We start from the raw sequence: 27,914 nt of genomic DNA, 5'->3' as shown, positions 1-27,914 counted from the left end.
AAAAGCGGGGACCCTGAAAGCCATCACCAGCCCGCTCTGATATCTGAACCACAGCCAACGGCCGTCTTCTGAAAGCAATCGCTCTCCCTGTCCAATCTGCCAGGGGCTCATTAATAAATGAAAGCCTCGCCTCCTCCTAGAAAAGCCAGACAACGAAGTGAGACTAAAATTAACCTGCTGGAGAGAACTCAGAGAAATGACATCGCAGCCGAGGCGGGGGGACGTGCGCAGGCCCCTGGCGTCAGGCATGGAAAGACACTGGGAGATATCTGGCTACGTTCATATGGGCTCCTCTGGGGAATGTTCCGTAGGGACCAGTACCGCATTGGCCAGGGACGGGCTGAGACATGTTAGGGCTTCTCCATCTCTGACTCCAGTTTACTCTGTTCGGGTTCTCGTCCTGTCCTCATTCCCACCATACGTGAGAACCTTCCAGTCGGGCATTAAGCTGCCTTACTAACACGTGTGGTTCGGCCTGCCTGCGGGAGGGAATATTCGGAAGGCATTCTGTGCAGACTGCTCTGTTTTTAAGGAAGCAACGGCAGGGCGGAGAAGACTGTCTCACTATTCTGGAAGGTTGGGGATGACTCCTGGGAAAGCTCATTCCAGTCTCAGATCGGCCCCCGAGAAGGCTCTGTCTCCTGCCCAGATGAGGTTTACTCCTCAGGGTCCAGGAGAAATTCCCTTTGTTCCAGTTCCTGGCGCGTCCCCACTCCACCTCCGTTTCACCTTTCAGGAGATCAAATCAAATAGCCAAGGGTAGCTGATGTCATGGTGGCATGAATTCTGCAAAACACCAAATTGGCCCTAGCTTGTGAATGTGTGCTGAGCTCTGCAGGCCAAATCCTGAGCTGGCGTAAATCAGTGATGCTCCATGCACTGATTTACACCAGCAGAGGATCTGGTCTGGAAGAAAACCCAAAGCCTGGTGAATTCCATGGTGTGCTCTAATGAAACAGACACACATTCTTCTCCTGCGCCGTCTGGAGCCCCATACTGGGATAGAGCTGTCTGCCCTTCCTCCCGCAATCCCAGGGACATGTGGGGTGGGGCCCAGTCCTACTAAGGGACAGGATCCAGGAAGGGTGACAGAAGGGGGCTCCCATGCCAAGGAAAGGAAGGATGGTCCAGTGGTGAAGGTGCCAGTTTTGGCCCTCAGAGACCTGGCTTCAAGTTCTGCTGCTATAGCCTTCCAGGGTGACCTTGAGCAAGGTAACTAGCCTCTCTGTGCCTCAGCTCCCCAGCTATATAATGAGTGCAGTGAGAATTGATACGCTGCAGATTGCTGAGGTACTGTGGTGTTGGTAGACAGAGGCAGCTGGGGCTGACTCATGGTGAGTACCGCAGAGGAGTATCTTACTGTGTGTGCTTATCGGTGGTACGTTCCCACACAGCTCATCAGCTGCCTGTTATCAGCACTCCCAGCACGCAGACAGGGACGCTGAGCCTTCGCAAAGCCCATCGCAGCTGTTCCACCCACGGGAATCCATTAGGCTTGACCACTGCTATTCCCAAGCCGCCTTCCCCACCAGGGAGTAGTACCAATGATTAGCAATATAAGTAACGGCTAGATGATAGGGAGGATTCGACATCTGGAACCTGAGCCACATACACCACTCGAAGAGAAAAGTGGAGAGTAAAACCTCAAGCACAATGCATGTTTGGATCGGCAGCAGAGCAGCACTGAGGGCACATGGGAGCACCCCCAGCTCCCCAGCCTGTTAGGGAAACACTCGGAGCACAGCTCCAAGCAGGCGGAGAACTAGCAATCCCAGGGGGTTATGCAGACTGGGCCAAATTCTCGGAAGAGTGCAGGGCTATATTTTCTTGACCCCAGCAAATCTCACTGGGACACTTCGGGGCTAGATTTTCACATGAGCTCAGCCCCCAGGATCTGTTGACAATCTGGCCATGTATTTAGGAGAATATGAGAGGGGAGCTCCTCTGTCCCGGAGACAGGGATGGTATCCCAAAAGCTAAAAAAAGGAGCCCAGAGCATGGGTATTCTTATAATACAGGGGTAGGTAACCTATGGCACAGGCAGCACGCGAGCTGATTTTCAGTGGCACTCACACTGCCCGGGTTCTGGCCACCAGTCCGGGGGGCTCTGCATTTTAATTTAATTTTAAATGAAGCTTCTTAAACATTTTAAAAGCCTTATTTACTTTACATACAACAATAGTTTAGTTATATATTATAGACTTATAGAAAGAGACCTTCTAAAAACGTTAAAATGTATTACTGGCACGCGAAACCTTAAATTAGAGTGAATAAATGAAGATTCGGCACAGCATTGCTGAAAGGCTGCCGACCCCTGTTATAATGCCATCACACTACAAATATCGTTTGAAAACTGAACACCCTACAGTAGCTCTAATGTACTTACAAATCTAAGTAATACAGTGATGTCTTGTGGCCAGATGGGACTCAGGAGCTCTGCCACAGACCTCTCCATGTGACCTTGGGCAAGGCACTTAATCTCTGGGTGGCTCAATTCCCCATCTGTACAGTAACGTATCCTTTCTCCCACCCCTTGTCTCCTTACATTGCAAGCTCTTAGGGAGTGGGAATGTTTCTGACTCCATATGGCGAAAAAGGCCAGTATCTGCTGGGCTGTATTAACAGGAGGGTCGTATGTGAGACATGGGAGATAATTGTCCTGCTCTACACAGCGCGAGGTCTCAGATGGGGTACGGTGTCCAGTTGTGGGAGCCACACTTTGGGAAAGACGTGGACAAATTGGAGCGAGTCCAGAGAAGAACAAGATAAATGAGGTCTGGTGTTCTAAATCTTTATGAGGAAATGTTAAAAAGTGGCGAGGGGGGGGGGCATGTTTAGTCTGGAGAAATAAAGACTGAGGAGGGAGGGATAGCTCAGTGGTTTGCGCATTGGCCTACTAAACCCAGCGTTATGAGTTCAATCCTTGAGGAGGCCATTTGGGGATTGGTCCTGCTTTGAGCAAGGGGTGGGACTAGATGACCTCCTGAGGTCCCTTCCAACCCTGAGAATCTATGAAATGACAATGGTCTTCAACTATGTTAAGGGCTGTTTATGAAGAGGGCTGTGTTCTCCATGTGCACTGAAGCCAGGACAAGAAGTAATTGGTTTAATCTTCAGAAAGGGAGATTTAGGTTAGAGATTGGGCAACCTTCCCTAACTATAAGGGTAATCAGGCTTCTTAGGGAAGTTGTGGAATCCCCATCACTGGAGGTTTTTAAGACCAGGTTGGACAATCACCTGTCAGGGATGGCCTAGAGGTTTTCTTGGTCCTGACTCAGCACAGGGAGCTGGGCTTGATGACCTCTCAAGGGCCCTTGCAGCCCGGCATGTGTATGATCCCATGGTCTGTACAGCGCCTGGCACAGGGGGCTAAGTTGGAGCAATGCCATGAGGTGTAAAAAAAGATTTGAAACTGGAATAGGTTTTTAAAACTCAGTTTAATCTAATCTGGGAACACAAACACTGAAATGCTTTAATTATAATGGACTGGCTAGTGCATGGTGTTACTACAGGGCAGATTCAAAGTGGTTTGGCTGCTTAACTATGCATTTCTGACCTTAATAAATAAATAAAGGTTTTTTAGTACAACTGCAGTTTTGAATTTCCTGGGTTTATAATTGGTTTGGGGGATAATTACAACATCCCTGTTGCAATTAACTTATCGTTAAGTTACCGATACAGCCTCTCAACCTCAAAACCACTGCATTACGGTGAAGTTAAGTGAGACAATAATAACAGCATTTCACAGTAATTGCCACACATTTTCATCACGCTCATGGCAAACTCTAAAGGGAGGTGGCCTCCTTTGCAGATCCAGCGCCACCCAGATCAATCTCTAGTCGGGTGACCAGATGTCCCAATTTTATAGGGACAGTCCCTATTTGCGGGTCTTTTTCTTTTATAGGCTCCTATTACCACCCATCCCTTGTCCCGATTTTTTACATTTGCTGCCTGCTCACCCTAATCTCTAGCTAGGTCCTTAAAGTGACGTGATTGGATATTCAGTTCATTCTCATTACTGGCGATCTTACCACACTCCTGAAGCTTTAGGCGTCCCCGTGATTGCCAGCCACATGGCGGGCATTCCTTGGGGAAAAACCCTTCGCAACTGGTTGGTCTTCCATCCTGATAATAAGAGAATGCCACCAAAACCAAAGCCGTGCTGATTGCTGGGTTCGGCTCTGCCTAGTCTCACTGCTGAAATTGTAGAGTGATTGTCTGATAATTAGTAGCATTACAGCAGGACCTAGAACCCCAGTCATGGGCCAGACCCCATTGTGCCAGGTGCTGCACAAACACAGAATGGAAAAACAGTCTCTGCCTCAAAGAGCTTACAAGCTAAGCTTGTCTACACTAGAAAGGGTCAGAGTAAGCTATACCGGCAAATGTTCTTATTTACCAGTATACGTGTGTATACCTGCGTTTGCCAGTATAAAAATGTCATTAAAACAATCTTCCTCCTCACTGACATGACTATATCAACCCAAGTTTTAAGTGCAGACCTACGTATACGGCAAGAGACAACAGGTGGCGACAGACAGGCGCAAACTGCCAGTCACCCTCTAAGCAAACACATAACATTTTTAAACTGCGAAAGGCTAATTGTGTCACACTCTCCTGACAGAGGTAAATCAGGGATATGCCCACAGGCAGAGCACAAGTGCTAGATAACCCTAGCAACAGGTATGATATCTCCCACTCACAAGGCAATTAATGAAGTATCACACTGCACTCGTGTTTAACAGCCCCCACTTACTTAAAATAAATCCTGCTCCCTGTTGAAGTGGCATAGCCCTGCCAGAAGAACTGATTTTTCGATGCAGTGGCTGAACTGAAAAAAAAAATTGGGAGAAAAAAATCACTTCAGCTCAATGCAAAACACCATTTATTTTTGGCAAAACAAAATATTTATGTCGTGAGGTCAAATTAACCACTTGGTTGGACTCAAAGGAAAGCTTATCATTGTCCAGGGTTTTATTATTTTTTTAACCTTTGTTTTAAAATAAAATAGAAGTACAATTCAAAACAAAGTCATTCTGAATTTTAAAAAAAAAATTAAATGTTTCATTCTGAAAACAGTAAAAAGGAAACATTTGGACTTTTTGTTTGCTTGGCCGAAATAATTCAGTGAATTCAGCACAAGCTGGTGAAATGTTTCACTTGCCCTGAGTCTGCGTTTTGTGTCGAAAAAAAGTTTTGTCTGAAAAACGACACCCAGCTCTGCTCTGAAACCAAGGCTCTTTCAGGTGACAGCTTGCAGGGGGCGCTACAGGCCTGCCAAGTGTTGCAACCCTGCCAAAGGGTTTCCACCTCCAGCTGCTGGGGCCTTGCTCCTTGGAGATCTGCCCATGCACATAAGCGCCAGGTATGCAAGAGGCCAATAGCGGGAGGTCAGGTGAGCGAGCAGAGCACAGAGCTTACAGGCGGGACCTGGCTTCACCAAAGCAGCTAGTTTAATCCTATTGAGTGGCGCTTGCTTTCCAGCTGCGGCAGCTGCTGAATGCCTGACTTGGGAGATGGACCTCAACCTCTGCCGCTGTACTGAACGGAGGTGGGTTAGTCTTTCCCCCACTTCATCACCCAAAAGTATCTCTCCCAGCCAGTCAGGTTACGTTACAAATCGAGGAAGGGGAGCAGAGCCAGATAAAATGAGAGAGGACGATTACAAGGCAGAGCCACTGAAAGGGCGAATATTGCCTGCACGGACACGTAATCCAAAGGCACGCTCTGTTCCATCGCCGGCTGGTTTCAGATTGGAGTTCTGCAAGCTGGGAGCCTTCCTGCAGGCAGCGACTGGCTCAAGGCAAAGAGTCAGGACGTGCCCATGGAGTTCTCCAGCACTTGTTAAAAGCGCTCCATGGGGAATCCAAATCCAAAGCACTGAGAGTCCGTTCTGCAGCCAAACACGGTAGCTAAGTGCTTTCAGTCGCAATGTGGGTCATCAGGATCCCTTCTGGGTTCTAGAACTCCTGGGACCTAGGCCTCTGCACACAGCATGTAGCCAAGATATTTGCCTGCAGGACGTCTGCTCTTTAATTAAATCTCGCTACTTAACAGACATATGGCAGGGTGCGGAACTCAAGCTGTGGTGACATCTCAGAGCCACCGCGAGTTACTAAAAAGCAGGGATTTCAGATCTGTGTTCCACGAGGAAAGAGATCATAAACTACGTGCATACTAAGAGGGAGCGTGGGCCAGTGGGTCAGGCCCAGAACTAAGAGTCAGGAGACCTCAGTCTACACCTTACTCTGCTATCGACTTGCCGGGTGACTTGGGACATGTCACTTTCCACCTCCATGACTTGTTTCTCCTCCCTCTTTTGTCTGTCTAGAGTGTGAACTCTCAGGGGCAGGGTGTGACTCTGACTACAAGGATGTACAGCACCTACCACAATGGTGCCCCAATCTCAGCTGTAGGGACTGGGTATGTCTGAATGCCCCTTTTCTAGTACACAGCATGGCTTTCCATCATGGCTGTGGCAGGCATCAGTCTGTCAGGCAGTGGCGGGCAACCTGCGGCCCGGCCCATCGGGTAATCGGATTGCAGGCTGCAAGACAGTTTGCTGACATTGACCGTCCGCAGGCACGGCCCCCCCCTCCCACAGCGCCCAGTGGCCGCAGTTCACCGTTCCCAGCCAATGGGAGCTGCGGGAAGCAGTGGGCCGCAGGATGCCCAGCGCTGCTTTAAGGGCTTGCAGGAAGCAATGACGTGTTTGCACGTTTCCCTCTCCTTGTTAGCAAATCGCTCCTGATTGCTGCTAACAGATTCATGACTCTGAAGGGTTAGAAGATGTTTCGTCAAATCACATTTGAAGCCCGTAGCTTGTTCACTTTAACTGTACAAGCCCACCTGGGACCCCAGGTATGTACCGGAGCCAAGAGCCCACGCTGCCAGCCACGCTGCTGCAGCTTCACTGCGAGTGTGACTGGAGGTGGCTTGATCAAAGCTAGCTCTGTACACCTACAGGTGCTGCAGTCACAGCTCTGAGTGCAGCTTAGACACACCCACCAGTCCACAGGCCTCAATCTGCAGCGCTTTAATCCACCGCTGGGGACAAACCTTCAGACACACAAATCATTCATGTGAGCGGGGTTCACTTTCATTTGCACCAGTATGCCACAGTTGTGCAAATACTCAAGAGAGTTATGAACTCCCAGACACAAGATCTCATTGAGGCCAATTCTAGTCTGGTCTATACAGCTATTGTGACCTCGGGACCCTTTGGTGCAGAGGGCACAGACGGTGCATAGGGTTTTACAGGGATCCTCTACACTGGATATCCACGTAATAGTTCACCAAAGGTTGGTATGTGAGGTCTCTACTGAGAGCCAGCAGCCCCCGATCATTGCAATCCCTGCCAAATGTATGTAAATATCATTCTTAAGAAGTGACACATCTACACTACAAGTTATCTCCGTAAGGTAAGGCAGGACAGCAGGTGGTGATATGCCCTGGACAGTTTCCTGTCAGACAGGGTAATTGACACTTATCTCTGTCTGGTCATTGTATATTGTCCGCTTCACAATGGCGGGCTATTTGCATCCTGAGCCTGAAGCTAACCACAAGGTTGTGAATTCACCACGGGAAGCCCCAGGGAAAGAACAATCAGCACGGGACACCCTGTTTATGAAAGAGAACGAAGGACTGCCCTGATCCATGGAAAGGCACCAAGAAGGCAAGCGCACAGCATGACTCTCTCATGAATGGAAGAAGCCAGCCAAGTCAGCCTGTAAAACCCCAGAAGGGCTTTGGGTGAGCAGTGCCGTGTGCGAGAGAAAAGTGTCTGTCAGTAAGTCTAGGCTCCAGAATGTGTGGTATGAGTGTATCTGAACTGTAGCCCTCTGTTTCCAGTACTTCTACTCGCTGTCACTTGAATCTCTGGGCTTGTTAAATAAACGTACTTTTAATTTCACTATGACCATATCTAAGCGCCGTGGCAATGTGAGGTGGTGCTCAGACACTGGGCCGTACCATCCCTTTGGGAGCAGCTCATTGGTGAACACTGCAAACGTCCAGTGGAACAGGGGCTGGACATGCCAGGGAGATGCTCAGAGGCTGGAGTCTGCCCATTGCCAACCTTGGAGAGCAACGGCGGGGCCTGAGGGTCCCATGGGGAGGGCTGGTGGAGTTGGGGAGCTGATCCCTGGCAGGCACAGACAAGGCTTCCTACACTAATGGCGGTGGAGTAGGGGGGGCGGGAAGATGCCTCACATCCCTGGGGACCCCCAGGAAGTATCACAGGCTCTTCTACCAACCTGACCACTCCAGGGTCTGAGCACCTGGCAGTCACACATGAAATGATGCAAGTCACAGGTTTAATTAGACATTTATATGGAGAGTGAGAATCTACCCTCTTGTGCTAGTAAATACTCCAGTGTCCTGGAAGGGATCTAAACTCTCCTGGGTCAGGGCATGGTCCAGCCCCTAACCACCAGGGGTGTGAAGGGGAATGCTTATCGGCAGTGTCACCTAGTGGTCAGGCAGGGATGTGGCATGTTGTCTTTGTCCTGGACGTTCTCCTTCCTCAGCAGCAGTTGGCACTGGCCACTGTCAGAGACGAGATCCTGGGCCAAACAGACCTGGAGTCCACACCAGTCTGGCAGTTCCTACCTTCCCTCTGCCCTGTAAGAATAAGAGCCCGTGCATCCCAGAGAATCCGAACTCGGAGCTCTGACAGGTTGAGATGTTTATTGGTTGGTCCGTTCCCTTCCTGCCAGCTCTGTGCGTGGGAAGGGCTTGGTGCCTGCTTTGGTAAACGGCTCCGTTGCAGGGGTTTCCTGCTGGCGAACGTGCCGATTGACACCATGCCCCGAGGGGGTTCGCTGTGTGCGGCATTCAGAGCAGAAGCAAAACCGGATACAGAATGACGCTACGCAAAGGGCTGAGTGCACAATTATCATGGATGGTTGGGAACACTAGACCTCGGTGCTACCAATCGCAATGTGCAGCGATTCTCTGGGCAATGACAGCTGGTGCTCTGTACAACCAACCTGGGAACTCCCTGACCCTGCCAGGCGGGGGGGCAGGGGGGCATGCAGTGGTGTCTCTCTTTACCCACAGGGCAGGGACAGCACAGACAGTGTCAGGGTGGGCTTCCCGGACCCACCCCTGATGTGCACTGGCTCTGAGCTGGTGGGTTCCCCCCTAGGGCAGAGTGGTCCATCCTGGCCCGTTCTCTCCCTCCTCTTTGCTAAGCTGTGAGCATTTGGGGGTAAGTTTTTTTTAAACAAACAGCTGCCTGCTTGGCCTGGCTGGCACCAGTGCATTTTGCCGAAGGCTGCTGAACCTGGACCAGGTGGCAACAGTCTGCAGTGGCTGTTAAGGCAGACTGGGAGTGCGGCCAGTGACCTGGGTCACTTGGTCATCAACCTGGAGATTAACAGGTGTGGGGACCGTGACCACCTGCCCTTTCCCAGATAGATGGGAGGAGGGTCCCACTACAGAAAAGGCCTTGGTGAAAGGCTCCATCAGAGCTTCTTACAAGCTGGCCCCGCAGGACAAGATGGGACCCGCTTGTCAGGCCCCGGCAATTTATGCCCGTTAGTATTTCAGTTCACACCATAAAGCGACAGAGCTCAGCCAGCTCAGAGCCGGATGTGGCATCAAGCAGGTGCAGACAAAAACCATCAGTGGCACACAGAAACCAGCGAAGAACAGTTTCTACCCTCCAGAACAGCCGAGTCGGAGCCAGGGGGAGATGTAATCTACAAGCGGGGTGAGGTGGCTCTTACCGTGCAGCCAGCGCCAAGAGGAAACGGAACGAGTTAGCGAGTTAACACACCTCTGAGGGAAACGGATTGAGATTTTCACCAGCCACTGTGCCTCACTCCAAAGTGATCATTGCACTGCAGGGCCCGGGGAGCTGGCGGCAGAGCTGCCAGAACGAGCCACTCTGCTCAGCAAACTGGGGCTCCACGTGAAAAGCCATCACACGTGTGCTAGGACTGCAAACACCGGGGCAAGGCTGTTAATCTCTTCACTGCTGCTCCCCCGACCCCAGCCGCTAGTGCAACAGTGCAGCACAGCGGGGCAACCCATTGGAATATGCCTGGCCTGTCAATGGAGACGGCACGTCCACCCACCCACCTGAAACATTAGGCACCGTGACGGCTTTAGTTATTCAACTGTGTCTTGGGCCTTTAAATCCCATCCACAGAGGCAGGCAGCTGTCTTGTATCCAGGGCAGTGCAGACACACATACACATGCACACACACACTGTGCTCTCTCATGGGGGGGTGACACTGTGCTTTTGGTCCCTTGTCTTCTCCTAAGCTCGGGGTCCTCCTGTCTGCAAGTGCCGGACAAGTGGCTCCATGGCACCAGAGAGCACGGAAAGGGATCCTAGGCTTTGCTTTAACCCTGCCGCATGCAGCTATACCACACACAACCACAGGTGGGCATGCTGTGCCCCTGTATGCCGCTTCCTCGCCCTGGCGGGGTGTTTGCAATGCCGAGGCGCCCTGGGGCTATGGTCTAGGTATACTTAGCCCTGTCTCAGCGCGGGAGGACGGAGGAGAGGGCCTCCTGGGGTCCTCCCCAGCCCTACATTTCTATTATTCTATTCGCCTCTAGTTTGCAGGTAACTCTCCCTCCAGTTCCCAGGGTTGGGCTGGCCCAGTTTAGCCGAACCTCCCAGGACTTACCGCCGGTCTCCCTCCTAGAGGGGGTCCGTTTTGGGGAGGACTGAGGCGCGCCGGCAGAGCTGGCAAAGCGGTTTGCTCTGCCCTCACCAGTGTTGCCTGTGTCCTAGGAACACGTAGGGGACTTCAGTCTCCACGGCTGCGAATCATGCACCTCGCAACAAGCATCACCAGCTTGCCAAGCAAGGGGAATACTGCCAGGCACAAGGGCGGCGCCAGGCATGTTCATAGAATCCTAGAATCTCAGGGTTGGAAGGGACCTCAGGAGGTATCTAGTCAACCACCTGCTCAAAGCAGGACCAATCCCCAACTAAATCATCCCAGCCAAGGCCTGACCTTAAAAGCCTCTAAGGAAGGAGCCATGTTGCAGGGACATGGCTCCTCCAGCAGCCAGCTCTCCCATGGTGCTGCAGGGAAGGGAAGCTGGAGGTTACACCCCCTGGAGCTGCCATGCCTGAGCAAAGCAATATCCCCCCGCTGCCTTTTTAATGAGGAAACATGACAGCACTGGCTGCCCTCTCAAGGACGGCTCCGTTCGGCAGGTAGCACCCGACCCCAGGACAGCTGGCAAGGGCTCCCTGCCTGCTAGGCGGCAGGAACAGAGGGGAAGGGTTGCAGGGAGACGGGGTCTTTTCATTTCCCTGCCTGGGCACAGGACAATGCACCCCTAACAACTCACTGTTCTCTGGCCTTCCCACAACCCCTCCTCAGCTGTGGGTTGCAAAGCTGCGTGGTGGCTGAGTACAGGGACATTCACTGACTTCAACCCACCCCAAAACTCAGCATGGCAGTGCGACCCTGTGGCTAGAACACTGAAGTGGTGCTATAGAGGCCAGGGTTCTTGTCCCAGCTCCGCTCCTAGCCTGTTGGGTGATGGTCGCAAGTCACTTCCTGCCCCGTACCTCAGTTTCCCCATCTGTAAAGCAGCGACAATGATATTGACCTGCTTTGTAAAGCACTTGGCATTCTGCTGCTAATATTATCGCAATCGTTTAAAAGAATCATTAGGAATCAAGTGGGAAAGCACAATCTCATCTGCCTGTCAATGAGGAGAAGCAGCCCCGGGTGAAGCTTCCATTTGAATGCCTGGAAAAGCAGGAGGCTTTCACAGCTGCCGTGAGATCATTTGTGTGCATCTTTTAAAACAAAACAGGGCTGGTTTCACCACAACTGGGCCAATTTCACAGACAAGTAACCCATGACAAGGATTTAATCAGAACCCCAATACATCAAATAAATAATCAGAAACAACCCTTTGTGGTACGGTAATGCCCCACCGTGCTTCTGCTGCACAGACACAGAGATGAGACAATCCCTTCACCCAAGTTTGGTGGGTCTCAGCCCAGCTCCTTGCCCACAGATGACCACATCCCAATGGCCACTGCCACAGCTGGCCCCACCTCAGCAGAAAGGCCAAGCACTGAATGACCACGGAGACGGAATTCCCTGCATCCTCCAGAGCTTTGAGGGAACGCTACTGGGGAAGGCGGCCCCACCACCGCAGGTAAGCTGAACTTTTCTATCCTCAGGGCTGTCGTTCTCACGCCATCTATCAGAGCTGAATCCACTTTGAAGAAAGGGGATGAGATGGGGGGAGGGGAACAGCCCAGGGTTTAATCAAACCATATTTTCCAGCACAATTCACAGGCACTGTGAGAAAAATCACTTCTCTGCCAGAGGATTCCCGTGATGGCGCTGCAATGAGCGAAATGACAGCAGCTCCATTTAACAAAGTCTTTTTGAATTCCTCTGAAGGCTGCTGTGAAAATCCAATCCCGAGTCCAATTAACAAGCTCCCCCCACCAGCAGCTCCAAGGGGCCGAAAAAGCCAAGCGACTCCTGGCAAACAGACCTCCTACGCTCTTCGGCTGACTCCTAGAGTCTCATGGCAAGGGCAGCAAACGGGGGGGGAAGTCTGGCTCGTTGGGGAGGGGGGACGGAGACAAGGGGTGGAAATGGCCGGCTGGCGGCTGTGCTGGGGAGTTGTGCCGAGGCTGCTTTGTCAGCCATTGGCGCAAATGTTTGGAAACAAACGAAGCAGCCGCTCTGAACCAACACAGCGGGGGGAGGAACAACTGTTCTCCTCCAGGATGTTCCTTTTTCTTTTTTTTTTTTAAATACACAAAAAGGGTATGAAAGGGAACCTGGCAAAGAGGAGATTCGAGGCCCCGTGAGCCTTTGCCAGCAAGGAGGGGCCAGCTGGAATTTTTTTAGAAAGGCTCGGGGGAGGCTTCAGTCAAATCCTGCAACAGGATTAACTGGGCCAGGTCCTCTCCCCGAGAGCTGCGTTCTGAACGCACTCACCAGGGGCAGGGCAGGACAGTGGTTTGAGCATTGGCCTGCTAAACCCAGGGTTGTGAGCTCAATCCTTGAGGGGGCCACCTAGGGATCTGGGGCAAAAATCAGTACTTGGTCCTGCTAGTGAAGTCAGGGGGCTGGACTCAATGACCTTAAGGTCCCTTCCAGTTCTAGGAGACAGGATATCTCCATTAATTTATTATTAACAGGGCCCGTCCCTTCGCTCTGTGTCTGTACAGCACCTAGCACCAGGGGGTCCTCGTCCATGACTGCCTGGTGCTACAGTGCTACAAATCATAAATAACATTGTGTGAAAGCAGAGACACCGGGTCACTGGAAATATCGGTGGGATCAGGCTAAACTGGAGAACCCCCACAATCCTGACAAGCACACGGGGAGAGACAGTCCCCGCCCCAAAGAGCTCCCAATAGAAATACCCAAAGGTAGGGAGGGAAAATAAGGCACAGAGCAGGGATGTGATCTGCCCATGGTCACCTGGCCTAGAACTCAGCTCTCGAGTCCCAGGGCCTTATCCGCTAGCGCACACAGCTTCCCTAATGCCTAACAACCTCTTCACACCAAAAAGCCCATCCTGCTTCGCAAATGTTACACTGCTGCCCGTCCTCCTGTTTTCACGGTGCTGCTGTCTTTAGGTGCCCAGCACTCCCCAGTGGGAGCAGAGGTACACATGGGCTGAGAGGGGCTGGACTGCATTAAACAGCCAGTTATCTACTGGGGGTTTACTGCCATTGCTACCCTGTGCCCATGTGGGCCCCGGCAGCTGGTGGCCTGCAAATCTTCCTTGGTAGCCAGTCAAGCTGTGGCCAAGTGAAACATGCCCACAAGTCCCTCTCAGCATCACTCTGTCCGTCTAATGAGACTACAAGCTGGGCAGGGAAGAGTGACAGGGGCAGAAGAGGGAGACGCTGCAATTCCCATTTTGCATCCCCATGGCCATGGGTTGGACAGGGCGAGCGATGGGAAATCCCCAGGCTGAAATGACATCAGTGAATACAGGCGATTTTCCAAACTCGAGAGGGTGAAAAGGAGCCTGGTACATTATCTCCAGCACAGAGCTGGAGCAGCACCAGCTCTGTCAAAGAGATACCAAGCTGGGTTCTGAATGCCCTTGACCCAGAGCGAAGCGAGGCAGCTCCACCGGAGAACAGTCTCCGGAGGAAGGTGTTAAGGTGCAGTTTGGACAATCGAAGTGTAAACAGGGAATCAGCATCGAGCAAGTGTGTTTCCAGTGGGATCAGTTCTTGGCCCTACGCTAGCCAACGTTTTTATCAGTGACCTGGAAGAAAACCTAAAATCCTCACTGATAAAGTTTGCAGGTGAAACAAAAATTGAGGAACGGCCAAAATGAAGAGGACAGGTCACTGGTCCAGAGTGATCTGGCGCAAGCCAAGAATGCCTGTATGAATACGGCTAAATGTAAACGTGCCCATCCAGGAAAAATGAATGCAGCCATGCTTATAGGCCAGGGGATTCCATGTTGGGAAGCAGCGACTGAAAAAGACTGGGCCCATATGACAGTGTCCTTAAGAACAGAATGGCTGAGGCTTTTCCAGCATCTTTACTGTGAAGCCAATGCCGATGATAAGTTAGCTGTATCTCCTATGTTTCCCCTCCCACTCTCTGTCTATTTAGACTGCAAGCTCTTTGGGCAATGGGCTCTCTCTCTAGGTATATGTACAGCCCCTAGCACAATGGAACCACAATCTCACTTGAGGTCTCTAGGCACCACCTCAATACAAATAATAAACACTAACGATCGTTTTTCAGAGCCCTCTCCTCGGAAGTCATCACTCCCAGATTTCTGTATCAAGGGAACTGATATTCTAGGAACAGCGGCGCTGTCCCTTTAAATAAAAACCTAGCTAACAAAAAACACCAGGTGCTAATGTGGGAGAGAGAAATCCACCTTCTTCCCGGGCAGTGAAAGAAACCATGTCGAAAGCAGGGGGGAAAAATCCCAAACCAAAAGGAAAAGGGACGATGGCCAGCAGCCAGGATCTGTCCAAATAAATTCTAGGCTCCCTGAAATTGGCTGATCTCCAATAAAAACTCATTTTAATCTAAGACCATGAGACTCCTTTGTAAAGTGCTCCCTTGAGAGGCAATGGTGGTATGAAATATTATTTATCTACCAAGCTGCGGAGCGGACTGGAGACGGGTGATAAGACAGCAGTAGCTGCCTTCCAGCGTTTCCCAGCCCCCTCCAGTAAACACTCCACTGGATGGGGGTTATCTCCCTACCCAACAAACCAACCCTGCGACATTTTGCTAGACAAGTCAGACAGGATAAGGCCCAAGGAGAAAGACACTCATTCTTCTCCTCTCTCTTTCTTGTCTTTCCCTCCATTAACAGCACTGCTGGAGCACTTTGCTTCCATCAATTCCACATTCATTACACATCTGGATGATTATCATTGTTAGACACATGGGGACACTGAGGCACGGAGCAGGGCCTGATTTGGCAAAGGTCAATCAGGAAGAACAATGAGAATCAATTAGAGACAACGAGCGCCCAGGAGAGCCCATTCCTCTCAGCTTTGTGGCTCGGGTTTTCCATTTGCATGTACCACGTTTATTTTGCTCCAATGCCTTTTGACCTGACTGCATTTGCATTCCGGCCAGTCCCACACATTCAGGAATCATGAGTTTGGGCTCCCCAAAAAATCCTGCAGCTGGCTTAAAATTCCTGAGATTAAAAAAAAAAAACCAACACATTTGGGGTTCTTTTTACTTGCCTTCTGCTTTGCTTGGCAACCAAGAGGGCTAGAAATTTACAGGGTTGGTTGTTTGCTTTTTAAAATCACAGCACTCCAGAAGCTCAGGCATTAAAGAAAACATCCAATAGCCTAAGACTCATGGCTCACACTGTGAGAGTTCTCAATCCTTTTTACATGTGCTGCTACAGTTTTCACACAAGGAGGCCAAGGACAGAGGTCAGAGCCATGGCCGGAGGGTCAGGGAGCACTAGAACTGCTTGCTTTCTCCTCAACTTTCAGCACTGGCTTCAAAACCTCCCAATGGAGCCGGCTGAGTCCCCCCAAAGACCTCATCTACATGGGAAAGCTGCATCGTTTTTTAAATCAATTTAGTTAAACCAGAGCAAAAGGCTGCACTTATATTAGGTCTTAGAATGGCTTATTTTGGTTTAGCTTAAACCAATTTCAAATTCACATAAGTCAACCCAACGTAAACTTGATTCAAACACAAATAAGAGGATCCTCGCAGTCTTATATGCACCAGTTTAATCAAACTGGTTTAAAATCACAACTTTGGTTAAACCAATGCAACTTCCTCATGTAGACGGAACCTCCGGCTAGGTCTTCACTCCAGAGTTCACTCAAGTTACCTGCACTCAAGCTAACCTAGTATGAGTAAGAATGGCCAGTCTCCACAGAAGAGTTACCTGGGGCTCTAACTCTGATCTTGCCCCAGGACCCTCCTGTCCACACACAAACCCCAAGCCTGGGGATATTTTCAGCCCAGGCTATCTGGTAACCCACCCACTTTGCAGTAAGGACTAAACTATTCAAGTGCTGATAGTCTTCCACTGCCTTCCCACCACAAGTCTCCCTGTGCGCCCAGAGAGACAGACAAATCCCACAGTTCACTGGGAAGGAATCACAAAGCAACCAGAGAGTTTATAGTCGCACAAAAAGCCATGGGCTGCTGCATCCCCCAAAGCCCTAGCAACAAAACCAGCACTGGCAAGGGCTCTGCAGTGTGGCTGCTCACCCCCAGCAGTCGATCACTCCGTTAACACTGCAGTGAAGACGCCCTCGGTCTGGCTTAGCACAGCTGAGGTGCTGCAGATGGGAGCGAACTGAGCAGGCAGGGGGATGTGCTAAGAGGCTGAGGGAACTTGACCAGCGTCTTCCTGCACTTGTGTCTCAAGCCATCTCTATCCGGCTCACCCGCCCAATGACCCTTAAGTGCACGGAACAGCCATAATTTTTGCCACAAAAGAAAAAATTAATTGAATTCCCCAGATTAATGGACTCAGAAAAAGCTGTTTAATTTTCTGATGCGTTCTAGTTGGTGTTGGCTTATCCTGGCTTTGCTTGGAGCTGCGCCGCCCCGCCCCGGCACACGGACGGCTGATTAATGGGTTTAATCTCTGCTGTAAAGTTTCCTGTGTGGCCAGAGATGCAGCACAAGCCCTTGGAGGCCAGGAATTCTGGGAATGCTCAGGGAAGCACTTTTTTTTTTTTCCTCTGTGGAGGGCGGAACATGAATCTCATGGCATACGGTCATGGGGGTTGAGTGGGGTCCCAGGGAATCCACTGAGCTTTGCTTGGCGCTGGAGGGTTCTGTCAAAATCTCAGCAGTCAGGAGAGTTACACCTACTTTAGATCGAGCCCCTCTGCCACTCCAAGCCAAGCCCATCATTACTGACCGGGGTACTGCTGCTATATATCTGCTGCTCTAGCATTTCGGTGACTCCTGAGTATCTTCTACAAACTAATCCACAAGTGAGGGTGAGTTTCCTTCCTTCTGGGGCAGCAGAAGGCAGCCGAGGCCTTTGAGATGAGATAAGCTTCAGTGATCCTACAGAGCATGCTGCTCCTCTGAGTTCACTGCAGATCAACTGACCTGTCCCAATAGACTTTCCTACTCTTCCTAAGAGCAGACCGGGGAGGACAGCAGATAGGGCACTGCACAGAGAACCAGGAGACCTGGGGTTCTGTTCCTGATTCTGGCCACCTCCTGCTGGGTGACCTTAGACAAGTCACTGTGGGTACGGCTTCCCTGCAGAGCTACTGTGAGTGACTGGCACACAGGTCAGCGAAGCCTGGGTGTGAGCTGCCGTACTGCAGAGCCCTGCCTGAGTTACTGGATCATGGAAATGTCAGGCTGGAAGGGACCTCCTCAAGTCCAGCCCCCTGCACTGAGGCAGGGCCAAGTAAACAGACCTGCCCTGACAGGTGTTTGTCCAACCTGATCTTAAAAAGCTCCACTGACGGGGATACCAGAATATCTTACACAGGACATTCCTGTTAACAGACCCCAGAAAGATATTAACCTTTTTCACAACTGCATCATGCTTATTTGTGATCAGCTGTAACCCCCAGACCCTTTTACGCAGTACCACCACCCACCTGATTCTTCCCATTTTGCATTTGTGCATTTTGAGTTTTCCCTCTGACATGTAGTACTTTGCACTTGTCTTTACTGAATTTCAACTGGTTGATTTCAGACCAATTCTCCACTTTACTAAGCTCATTTTGAATTTTAATCTTTTCCTCCAACGTGCTTGCAGCCCCTCCCAGCTTCGTGTTATCTACAAATTTTATAAGCATATTCTCTACTTCATTGTCCATGTCATTAAGGAAAATATTATAGTACTAAATTCAAGACTGACCCCCGCAGGACCCCACTAAATGTGCCCTCCCAGTTTGACAGCAAACGATTGACAGCTACTTCTTAAGTACGGTCTTTCAACCATTTGTACACCCACCTTACAGTAATTTCATCTAGACCACATTTTCCAAGTTTGATTACAAGATTGTCACGTGAGACTGTGTTTAAAAGCCTTACTAAAATAAAGATATATCACATCTACTGCTTCCCCCCATCTTCTAAGCTAGCAGCCCTGTACAAGAAGGTTGGTTTGATATGATTTGTTCTTGGTAAATCCTTATAATCCTATTATCTGCTTGATGTTTACACATGAATGTTTAATAATTTGGTCCAGTATCTTTCCAAGTACTGAAGTTAGGCTGACTGGTCTATAATTCCTGGGGTCTCCTTAGTTATCTTTTTTAAAGATAGGTTCTATGTTTGCCCTTCTCTGATCCTCTGGGACCTCACACATCATCCATGAGTTCTAGAAGATATTTGCTAATGTTCCAGGACGGATTCAGCTAGTTCCTTAAGTACTGCAGGTTGAATTTCATCAGGCCTCACTGACTTGAATACATATAACTTATCTACATATTTTTAACCTGTTCTTTCCCTGTTTTGGCTTGTGTTCCTTCCCCCTTGTTGTTAATATTAATTGTGTTAGTATCTGCTCACCATTAACCTTTTCAGTGAAGACTGAAGCAAAATAGGCATCAAACACCTCAGCCTTCTTGATGTCATCAGTTATTAGCTCTCCTTCCCCATTAAGCAGAGGATCGCCACTTGCTTTTGTCTCTCTCTTGCTCCTAGCATAGGTGCCGACTCTGTGGGTGCTCCAGTCCTGGAGCACTCATGGAGAAAAATTAGCAGGTGCTTGGCACCCACTGGCAGCCAAGCTCCCCCCACTGCCCCCGTCCCCCAGAGCCTCTTCCTCACTGGCAGCCCCGCTGATCACTCCTTCCTCTCCCTCCCAGTGCGTCCCAGCTCCGTGGCAAGCAGATCAGCTCCGGGAGGAAGAGGGGGGAGAAGCGGGGACAGGGCGTGTTCGGGGGGGGGAAGAGGCAGGGCAGAGGTGAAGCAGGGGCAGGAAGAGGAGGGGGAACCGGTGGAGTAAGAGTAGGGCCTGTGACGGGGGGGGGGGGTTGAGCCCCCGGGTAGAGGGGAAGTCAGCGCCTATGGCTCCTAGTATATTTAAAGGACCTCTTCCTATTGTCTTTTATATTCCTTGCTAGGTGTAACTTTTTTTGTGTCTCAGCCTTTCCGATTTTGTCCCTACATGCTTGTGCTGTTCTTTGGTGCTCCTCCTTAGCAATCTGTCCACGTTTCCACTTTTTGTAAGATTCCCTTTTGATTTTCAAGTCGTTAAAGAGCTCCTGATGGCGCCATATTGGCCTCTTCTTATTCATCCTAGCTTTCCTTCACATCAGAATACTTTGCAGATGTGCCTTTAATATTGTCTCCTTGAGAAGCTGCCTATTCTCCTAAACAGCCTTTTTCTCTTAGATTTTCTTCCCATGGGCCCTTACCTACCAGTTCTCTGCATTTGTCAAGCTCTGCTTTTTTGAACTCCATTGTCCTTACTCAGCTCCTCTCACTCCTACCTTTCCTTCGCATCATGAAATCTCTCATTGCATGATCACTTTCACCCGAAATGTCCTCATTGAGATCACACACACATCGCCGTCTGTGTGACTAGGACTTCTGGGGGCACATCCCATGGTTGATAGGGCTGCAGTAAGTCAAGCCACTCTAGCATTCTTTCCCCAGTGAATTGTGGGAAACCTCGTTGTCTGTCCTAGTTTGTGGGAAGTCATTGGAGTATTAGTGGCACTCAAGTGGTTTAGCCTCTGTCCTCCCTGCAAAGCGGGCAGATTACTCACCTCAGTGAAAGCAGAACCAGGGATCCAACCCACCCCCAGCTAGCCTGGACTGAAAGCACCAACGCACCTGGGGGAGAGGGTTTTGTGTGTGGACAGAAAGGGGGCTAGGGACAAGACCCCCTGAGTTAACTCTGCAGTGAAAAAATACCTCTCTCTCTCTAGTCCTCTCTTTCCCTATCCTCCTTTCTCCAGTGAGACGGCCAGGCTGTCACTCCCTAGGTGTTTGTACTACTCTCAGGTGAGGTCTCTATGTGCCTGTGACCAAGGTGGCCCCCAATAACAGCTGGCAGAGAGCACACCAATCCATAATTCATTTCAGGCCTCACACACTCATTGCCCCAACACACCGTGGTCATAATCTGTATCTAAAAGGTGCCCTGCGCACACTGGTAACACGCTGATCATTAATATTGTTGCGTGGGGCATGTACAGGTAGTGTATAAACAGTTACAGATGCGTGCTGGAAATGTGGTCTTAACATGTGTTTGGCAAGCAGTGCATTAGCCCAGCCCACCCTAGACAGAGGACTGTTTCACCTGCTTGACTGTGTCTCCAATGTAAATTGAGCAAGGGGAGGCCAGACACAATGGAAGTATATTTACATGTAAGGTAAACAAAGCCATCAGATTAGCAAGTGGTGACCACGTAAGGATTACGCAGGGGGCTAGAGGCCATACCCCCAGGAAGCCTTCCTGGCTCTACAAACAGCGAAATGGCCTTTAGGTAACAGAAGCAGAAACAGAAAATGATTTGAGCATCCATCACCTGAGGGACACAAGAGGCCAGAGCTCGACACCTGAGAAAGGTGGATCCCTCAGCCCCAGGGGAACTGAGAACTGACTGCAGGTGAGAAACCTGCTTAGACAATGATTGTAACTTGCTCAAGTTAAGTTTTAGATGCTAGAAAGCGTGTTTGGTTTGGTTGTAACCTTGTCTGTCTTTCATTCTGACTTGAAATCATGTAAACCTCTGTTAATATATTTATTCTTGTTTTACTACAAAACCATCTCAGCGCTGTTCTAGCAAAGTGTGGGTCGGCAGCTAACCAGGCAGGCTGATGGGGGCTCCGTGTCTCTTTGCAGGCGGCAAACTTAATAACTTCTATGAGCGCGCAGTGAGAGGGACTGACTGCAGCAGAGAGACGTCTCTGGGGAGCTGGGGTTCACTGATTGCTAACTGCAAGGTCAGGTTTGGACGGGCAGAGTCCTGCAGAGTGTGCTGGCCAGGCAGACAGGCTAGAATGGCAGGGGGCTGCTACAGAGTTTAGCAGCAGCAAAGCTCACTCCTGCTGAGGCAGAGCCATGACAGTTCTGGGTGACCTGAGCAAGACGTCTCAGTGCCACTCTGATACAGCTTATAAATAAGGAACAGCCCAGAGAGGGACAGTGGGAGAGAGGAGAAAGGGAGCTGAGGTGAACGTGTTCCAGACCCAAAAGGCACCAGCTCATCCCGTTGGTGTCTAAGCTCAGTGGAGGGGAGGAGACAGATAGACACTGCAGATGGATGCTGAGCCCACCCACACCTGCCATTACATGCTTGACATGATGTGATTTATCATCCTGCAGGTGGCTGCCCTGGCCCCTGCGTCCTGTCCTCAAATTCTCCACCCCGTGTCAGTGGCCTCATCTCCCACCGATAATGGAGAACATTATCCGAACAGCTACCAGGCTGCAAGGACACCGGACTCCGACTCTCCACCATGCTCATAGCTCTGCTGGAGGAGTTTGCTTCCCTTCTCCTACTTCATCCTCGTCTTTTACTGTCCTGCTTCACTTCCCATTCGTTCCTCCTTTCCTTTCTCCCTTTTGTCTCTCAGCCTATCTTACCCACCATGTCTCTCTCCCATTCCATCCTCGCTCTCATTTCCAGGTGGCTTTGTTTTAATAGTTATTTATTTAAAAGTACAGCATCCCCACTGACCCACGCATACTCCCACCGTTCCCCACACACAAGTAGAGGGAGCAGGCCTCAAAGACTCATCTCCTCCAGGTGTCCCTCTCCAGATCAGCATGGAGTCTGCAGTGCTGACTACCCTGTGTCTGCTCCGGAGAGCAATCTGGGAGAGCAGGAAGGGAACAGAAGGACGAAAGAGTTTAGGGAAGGGGGGGAAATAAAAGGAAAAACAGAATAAAGCACCAGTATGACCAAGCTGGCAAGATAAACAGCCCATGTCAGATTGATGGAGCAGTAAAGAGCTTTCTATAAAGCAGTTAATACTCTAATAAAACTCATTTTTACTACTGAGCTATAAACCAGCTTCTCTCTGTCTTCTCCCAGATGCTGGTGCCAGACCCGCTCTCCATGCTCTGGCCTGAGCAGAAGGAAGCCAGAGCATCAGGTACTATAACTTCAGGCTGTTCAGATACTGTGTCGGTCGCCCATCACCATAGCATCTGGGCAGCTCAAAAACATTTGTGAATTCAGCCACACACCACTCCCCCCCGGTGGGTCAGTATCACTAACCCCTTTGTTATAGATGGGGAATTGAGACAGGGAGGTGATGCGAGGGAGGGGGGGCAGGAGAATAACTTGCTTGAGGTCACACAGGGAGTCTGGGCTGGGAACAGAACTAAAATCCCCTGAGTCCCAGCCCGGTGCATTCATCACAAGGCCATCCTTGCTACTGAGATGTACCCATTGGCAGAAACCCATCAAACACACCCTAGGAGTTCAACAACTATGAGACAGGCCCCTGGAAAATCATGGCACTGGCTTGGAAATCATGCATTTTAAAAATAACACACTTTGGTTTCTCTGTATAGTCCTTCCTGGTTTTGCAGCCATTAGGTCACACCCGCTTCCTGTTTCAATGCTTTCTCCACAGCCACGAGGGCGAGCAACGTGCGTTTTCTCGTCACTGAAAGCTGGGCTCCTCCCACATTCACCTGGCTCCAGAAGCTGGGGCCTGAAAACCAAATACTGCGAGAATCGCGATAAAATGACAAGAGCCAGCAACACCGTGAGCATGCACCCCAGTCCCCTCGCAGTGCATGCCACTCCTTTAAAAACAACCACGATCCCCTCACTGGAATAAAGGCAGCGCAAATAACTCTTTGAAAAAGAAAACATTCCTTTCGGAAACTAGCAATGGGTTGGGTTTGGCGAGATGGGGTCCTCGCTGCAGAGGCTCTGGCTCCCTAGCAGATGGGGAGCCCAGTGTCCAGCAAGCACTGGGGCTTGAAATCACAGCGTAGCTGAGGAAAAGGCGGTTTGGGCTGAGCAGGGAGACACTGCGGAGACGCAGAATGGGACACAAGCTGCTCCTACCCGCTGCTGGCAGCCAGGAGGGGTCTTCTCCGGATGGGGGAGGTGTCAGGCCTTGGCCAACTGGGGGCATCCTGCCACCATCATCCCAGCCTGGGAACTGGAAACCACAGATAAGCCTCCATTTTGCAGGATGACAGTGACTGCGTGTGGGGATCCTTGCCAAGAACCCCAGACCTCCGGCTCCAAGCCCTCAGGCCTTGACCCCTAGAAAGTCATTCCCGTCTGTGAGCCCAGCCACAAGAGGGCGAAATCACTCACAAATCCAGGACTTCCCACAACCAGGTCGGCGTGAGCCAGTGCCCCCGTCTCCGATGCCCCGTGGGCCACACCACAGCTGGCTCAGCCGATGGCCATCCCACTCCATCACATGTGGACTCCAGGGCCAGGCCGGCACGCCTCCTCTAGCAGGCTGAGGCTCCTGGCATGACTGGGGCTCATCCTCGCAGTGCAGGGCTTCACACACAACTGTGAGACTGAGAACTTGGCACACATCTGACACCCGGGGACAAATTCACAGCCTGTCAGGCGCTGCTAACTGCTGGCGAAACCAGCAGGTGCTGCAGAACCCCGGAAAGCCAAGAGAACAGTCCCTGTCACCGCTCCGCCCATCAGCCTGGGTCTTCGTCACACTCGCCTTGTGCAATGCCTTCCATGCAACAATACAACCCTGGGTGCAGGGACTGAATGTTTGCAGCTATCGCATGAGCTACAGGCCAAGAACTTACAGGCAGGAATTAGCCAGTCAATTCATTCAGGGGAATCACACGTAGCTCACGGGAGACTTAAGAAGGGAACACAGCGCCAACATCACCCAGCAGCGCTCGCCTGCAAACTGCTGGCCACAACCCCGACCTGATCCAAAGATGGCAAGAGCAGTATTGCAACTTCGTTACTCCAGGACGCTGCACTTCGCTCATTTTCCCTCCCCACTACGCAGTTACATGTGCCCTTGTTCTCACAGCACGAGTTACTGGACAGGGTCTTTTATCTAAGACAACGTGGGGGAAAAAATACTGCCTGCCAGATCTTCAACGATCAAAGCACAGCTAAGCTTATGCCATTTAGCACCTGTCTGTCTCCTGTAGGGTTTTAGCCAAGCATTAGGCTTACACACACACACACACACGTAATTTCATGTTAAAATGGCATCAAGAAAACTGCACATAAGAACGAACCAAGGTACTGTCTCCCAGAGAGAGCACAGCGTGGGTGTCTCCTCTGTAACAAGCTGCAGCAACTCTGAGAATAGACAAGCTGCTGCCGCGGCAGACTCCGTACTGCGGTTCTGCTCCTAGCAACTGCAAGAGCCAGTGGGAGGCTGTGGGGAGGAGGCGGTGGGCTCTGCGTTAGGGGAGGGGGGATCCCATAGGTCTGACCTGTGGAAAGCTCAGAGGGGCTCAGACTGGGAGGTGTTGATGGGAGATCTGGGGGAGAGGAGGAGACAACTCACCGTGAGGAAGGTCAGAGGTCAGGTGAGGCATGACATAGCTGCGGATCAGCTCCCACTCGAAGTCATCGTCCTCCCGCTGGCTGTACTCACACTGGTTTAAATCCACGTCTTCCTCGAAGGTGCAGCCGGCTGCCGTGGAGAGAGAGAGACAGTCAGTGCCAGGGGAAATGCAGCACGTTCAGCCAGGAGGGGATAGCAGCCAGTGGGCCCAGGTGAGAGAGAGAGAAAGGAAAAAACCTTCATGCCTGGCTGAAACTACCTGCCAGCCCCCCTCACAGATGGCCTGGGGCAGGCAGGCCCCCAAGGCAGGGCTACACTACTAGAACTCACACTTCTCGCCATGACAGGACTTAACTTCTAACCCTAGACATAACAGCAGGCTGACGACGTGCGAATCTACACAACTCCGGACTTCACAAGGCATGTCTTGCAGCTAACACTACACACAGATCGCAGCACACACATACACACACACACACACACAGACCTACACACACACAGATCCCAGCACACACACACACACCAGCAGACACAGACCTACACACACACAGATCCCAGCACAACACACACACACACACACACACAGACCCCAGCACAACACACACACACACACCAGCAGACAGTGGCCTCCCCTTTAAGCTCCTCACAAGCAAGCCCAGAATAATGCCCATTGTTCCCCTGGCCCAGTCCGGCATCTGAAAGGGACCTGGGGGTGACGGGGCACTGAGAAGATTAGCAGATGGAAAATCATTCCATCCATTCCAAACCATTCCAAGCCGTTCCATCCCAGACAGATGTGCAGTTCAGAGGGGAACAGAACGATGATTAGGAGGAGTCTGTTTTAAATGCAGCATAAAAGGGCTGCTGAGTGACCAGAAAGCAACAGACACAGAATGAAACAATTAGTACCAGATACAGCAAGGATGAAACACAGACATGGGAATGGCAGAGTCTCCAGGGGCAGCCAGGGTTATGATCCCTTTGCTGATTAGTTATGAAACCTAACCAATCAACAAGCCTTAGGAAACAACAAAGAGCCTCGTTATCCCGCAGGTGAGGCTGGAAGGGAAGGCAGGCAGAATGCGGTGGCTGGTGAACCCAGGCCAGCTTTAGGAATGAGGATGCCTCTTGGACCCACGTTCAGCATCGCGCAGCTGTATGATCACTGCAGTTCACGCATGGGGAGGAGCGTAGAGATGGCGCCGATTGCATTTGGATCCAGAGCCAGGTTTTGGGTCCACACTTGCAGCAGAGTTCCAGGATGCTGAAATTATCTGGGAGCTGTTTGGTTGAGTATTATAGACATAGGAGCCAGACACAAAACGTGGATCTGGATTCTCACCCCACTCCAAAGTTCAAGGTAGGGTGATCTGAGCCAGTCCCAAGTGCTAACATCTCAGCTACATGCCTACATCCCTATCACTGCAAGGCCAGCTGCCACTCAGAGCCGCTGGCTTCCAGCATTTTAAAGTGAAAGATGACAATGGTCATCATCTCATCTCGATGGAACAACATACAGCTCCGTGCACAGCATGAACGGGGCAGGAGGAAGGAATAGGGTTTGCAATGTCGGCAGAGAAGGCAAAATATTGGGGGCGGGGGTCCCAAACGTCTAGAAAGGGATTTACAGAGAGCAAAACAAAGCAAACAAGTCAGGCTAGAACCCAGGCGTCCTGCTGCTGAACACTGCACCCCACCAGCTTCCTAGACTGCAGAGCGGGGAAAAGCACTTGACTGAGCACAGCTAATTGAAGTAAATGCCACCAAGCCTGGTTAGAAACATGCCCAGAAACACATGCACATGCAAGGTAAATCAGCTTTCTGGTTCCGTCTGATACAGCCAAGCGCAGTGCCCAGCCTATGCAGCCTCCTGCCCCCCTCCGGCCTGCAGAAGGACAGTGCTCTGATGTTTCATCCTATGCATACTTTCCCCGCAGCCAGGACCCAGGGTGCTTTTGTGTTCAGTCATCTGTGCACCGGCCAAACCAAAAAAGGAGCTGGGGATTTGATTCTGTACAGCGTGTAACTGGTACAGCTCAGCTTGTTAAATACTGACCTATTGTTCCATTAAAGCCACAGATTACACGCAGGCCAGGGCTTCGGTAATAATTAATACCGGCCCCCTGGGCTGAGCAGAGCAGGCCCATTAAGAAACCCCTGAGCAAGCAGAAAGAACAAAGGCAAATACTCCATAAAGAGGCCAGTGCTCAGGCACCGACCAGCCCTTTATTATTTCATTCGCTTTTTCCTATTTTTCCACAAATTACATCGGCCAATTCTCCCCAGGGCTGAGGACTTTGGGCTCAGGCGACTAGCAGCTTCACTAGGGCCGAGCATGGGGATTGCTACCCAGGCAAGTACCAGGACGGCTGTACGGCCTGAGGGAAATGCAGGCCAGAGCCCGGGGCCTGGCATCACTCATGCCCCTACAATGGATTTCCCCCTGCTCTACTCCCTAAGCAAGGAGTTCACAACCATGGGCCTGGCCTGCCCCCCCGCATGCAGACAGGGAGCAGCCCCTTCCAGCCAACAGCCTATTGATGGGTGCTGGCACTGGCTGCTGTGTGCACACACACGCTGCTTTTCCCATACCCTGGCATTAGCACACTCACCCCACCACATACCAGCGCCCACGCAGCCTGCCCCTGGCATTCACACACAAGGGCACCCCCTCCCACAGGCACCCAGGAGCCCCACAACTCGCCTGCATGTACACTGGCCCCTCAATACTCACTCACATGCTAGCCCCCAACGCACACAGATGCACTCTCTCATGCACCAGCACCCCAACTCCCTGAGGCCCAGTCTCCCCTATGCAAAGGTAGCTCTGACCACCCACACATATGCAGCTCTGCAGACAGGTGCACTCCACCTCTCTGTCCCCTGTGGTGCACAGCTGGATACTCAGCAGTGGCTGGGTATGCCCAAGGCCCTGAGCTATTTCTCTAACTCCACCACAGAGAATAACTCGCATCGATCCACCGAGCCAGCCTTTGCCAAAGGCCACCAGGAGGCTT

The 27,914-nt window shown here is 51.1% G+C and overlaps 1 protein-coding gene across 1 annotated transcript in view; it reads right to left on the bottom strand.

The window, feature by feature from the left end:
• PTPRU (protein tyrosine phosphatase receptor type U) overlaps nt 1-27,914 on the bottom strand; it is a 278,752-nt gene that overhangs the window by 156,879 nt on the left and 93,959 nt on the right. The window contains 2 exon segments of the mRNA XM_030539047.1: nt 4,757-4,831; nt 24,898-25,026. Of these exon segments, the coding sequence (XP_030394907.1) occupies nt 4,757-4,831; nt 24,898-25,026 (204 nt within the window).

Source organism: Gopherus evgoodei, chromosome 20 (genome assembly GCF_007399415.2).
Source record: "Gopherus evgoodei ecotype Sinaloan lineage chromosome 20, rGopEvg1_v1.p, whole genome shotgun sequence".
Taxonomy (NCBI): Eukaryota; Metazoa; Chordata; order Testudines; family Testudinidae; genus Gopherus; species Gopherus evgoodei.
Note: the sequence above shows the minus strand (reverse complement) of the source record. Positions and strands in the feature narration are given on the sequence as shown.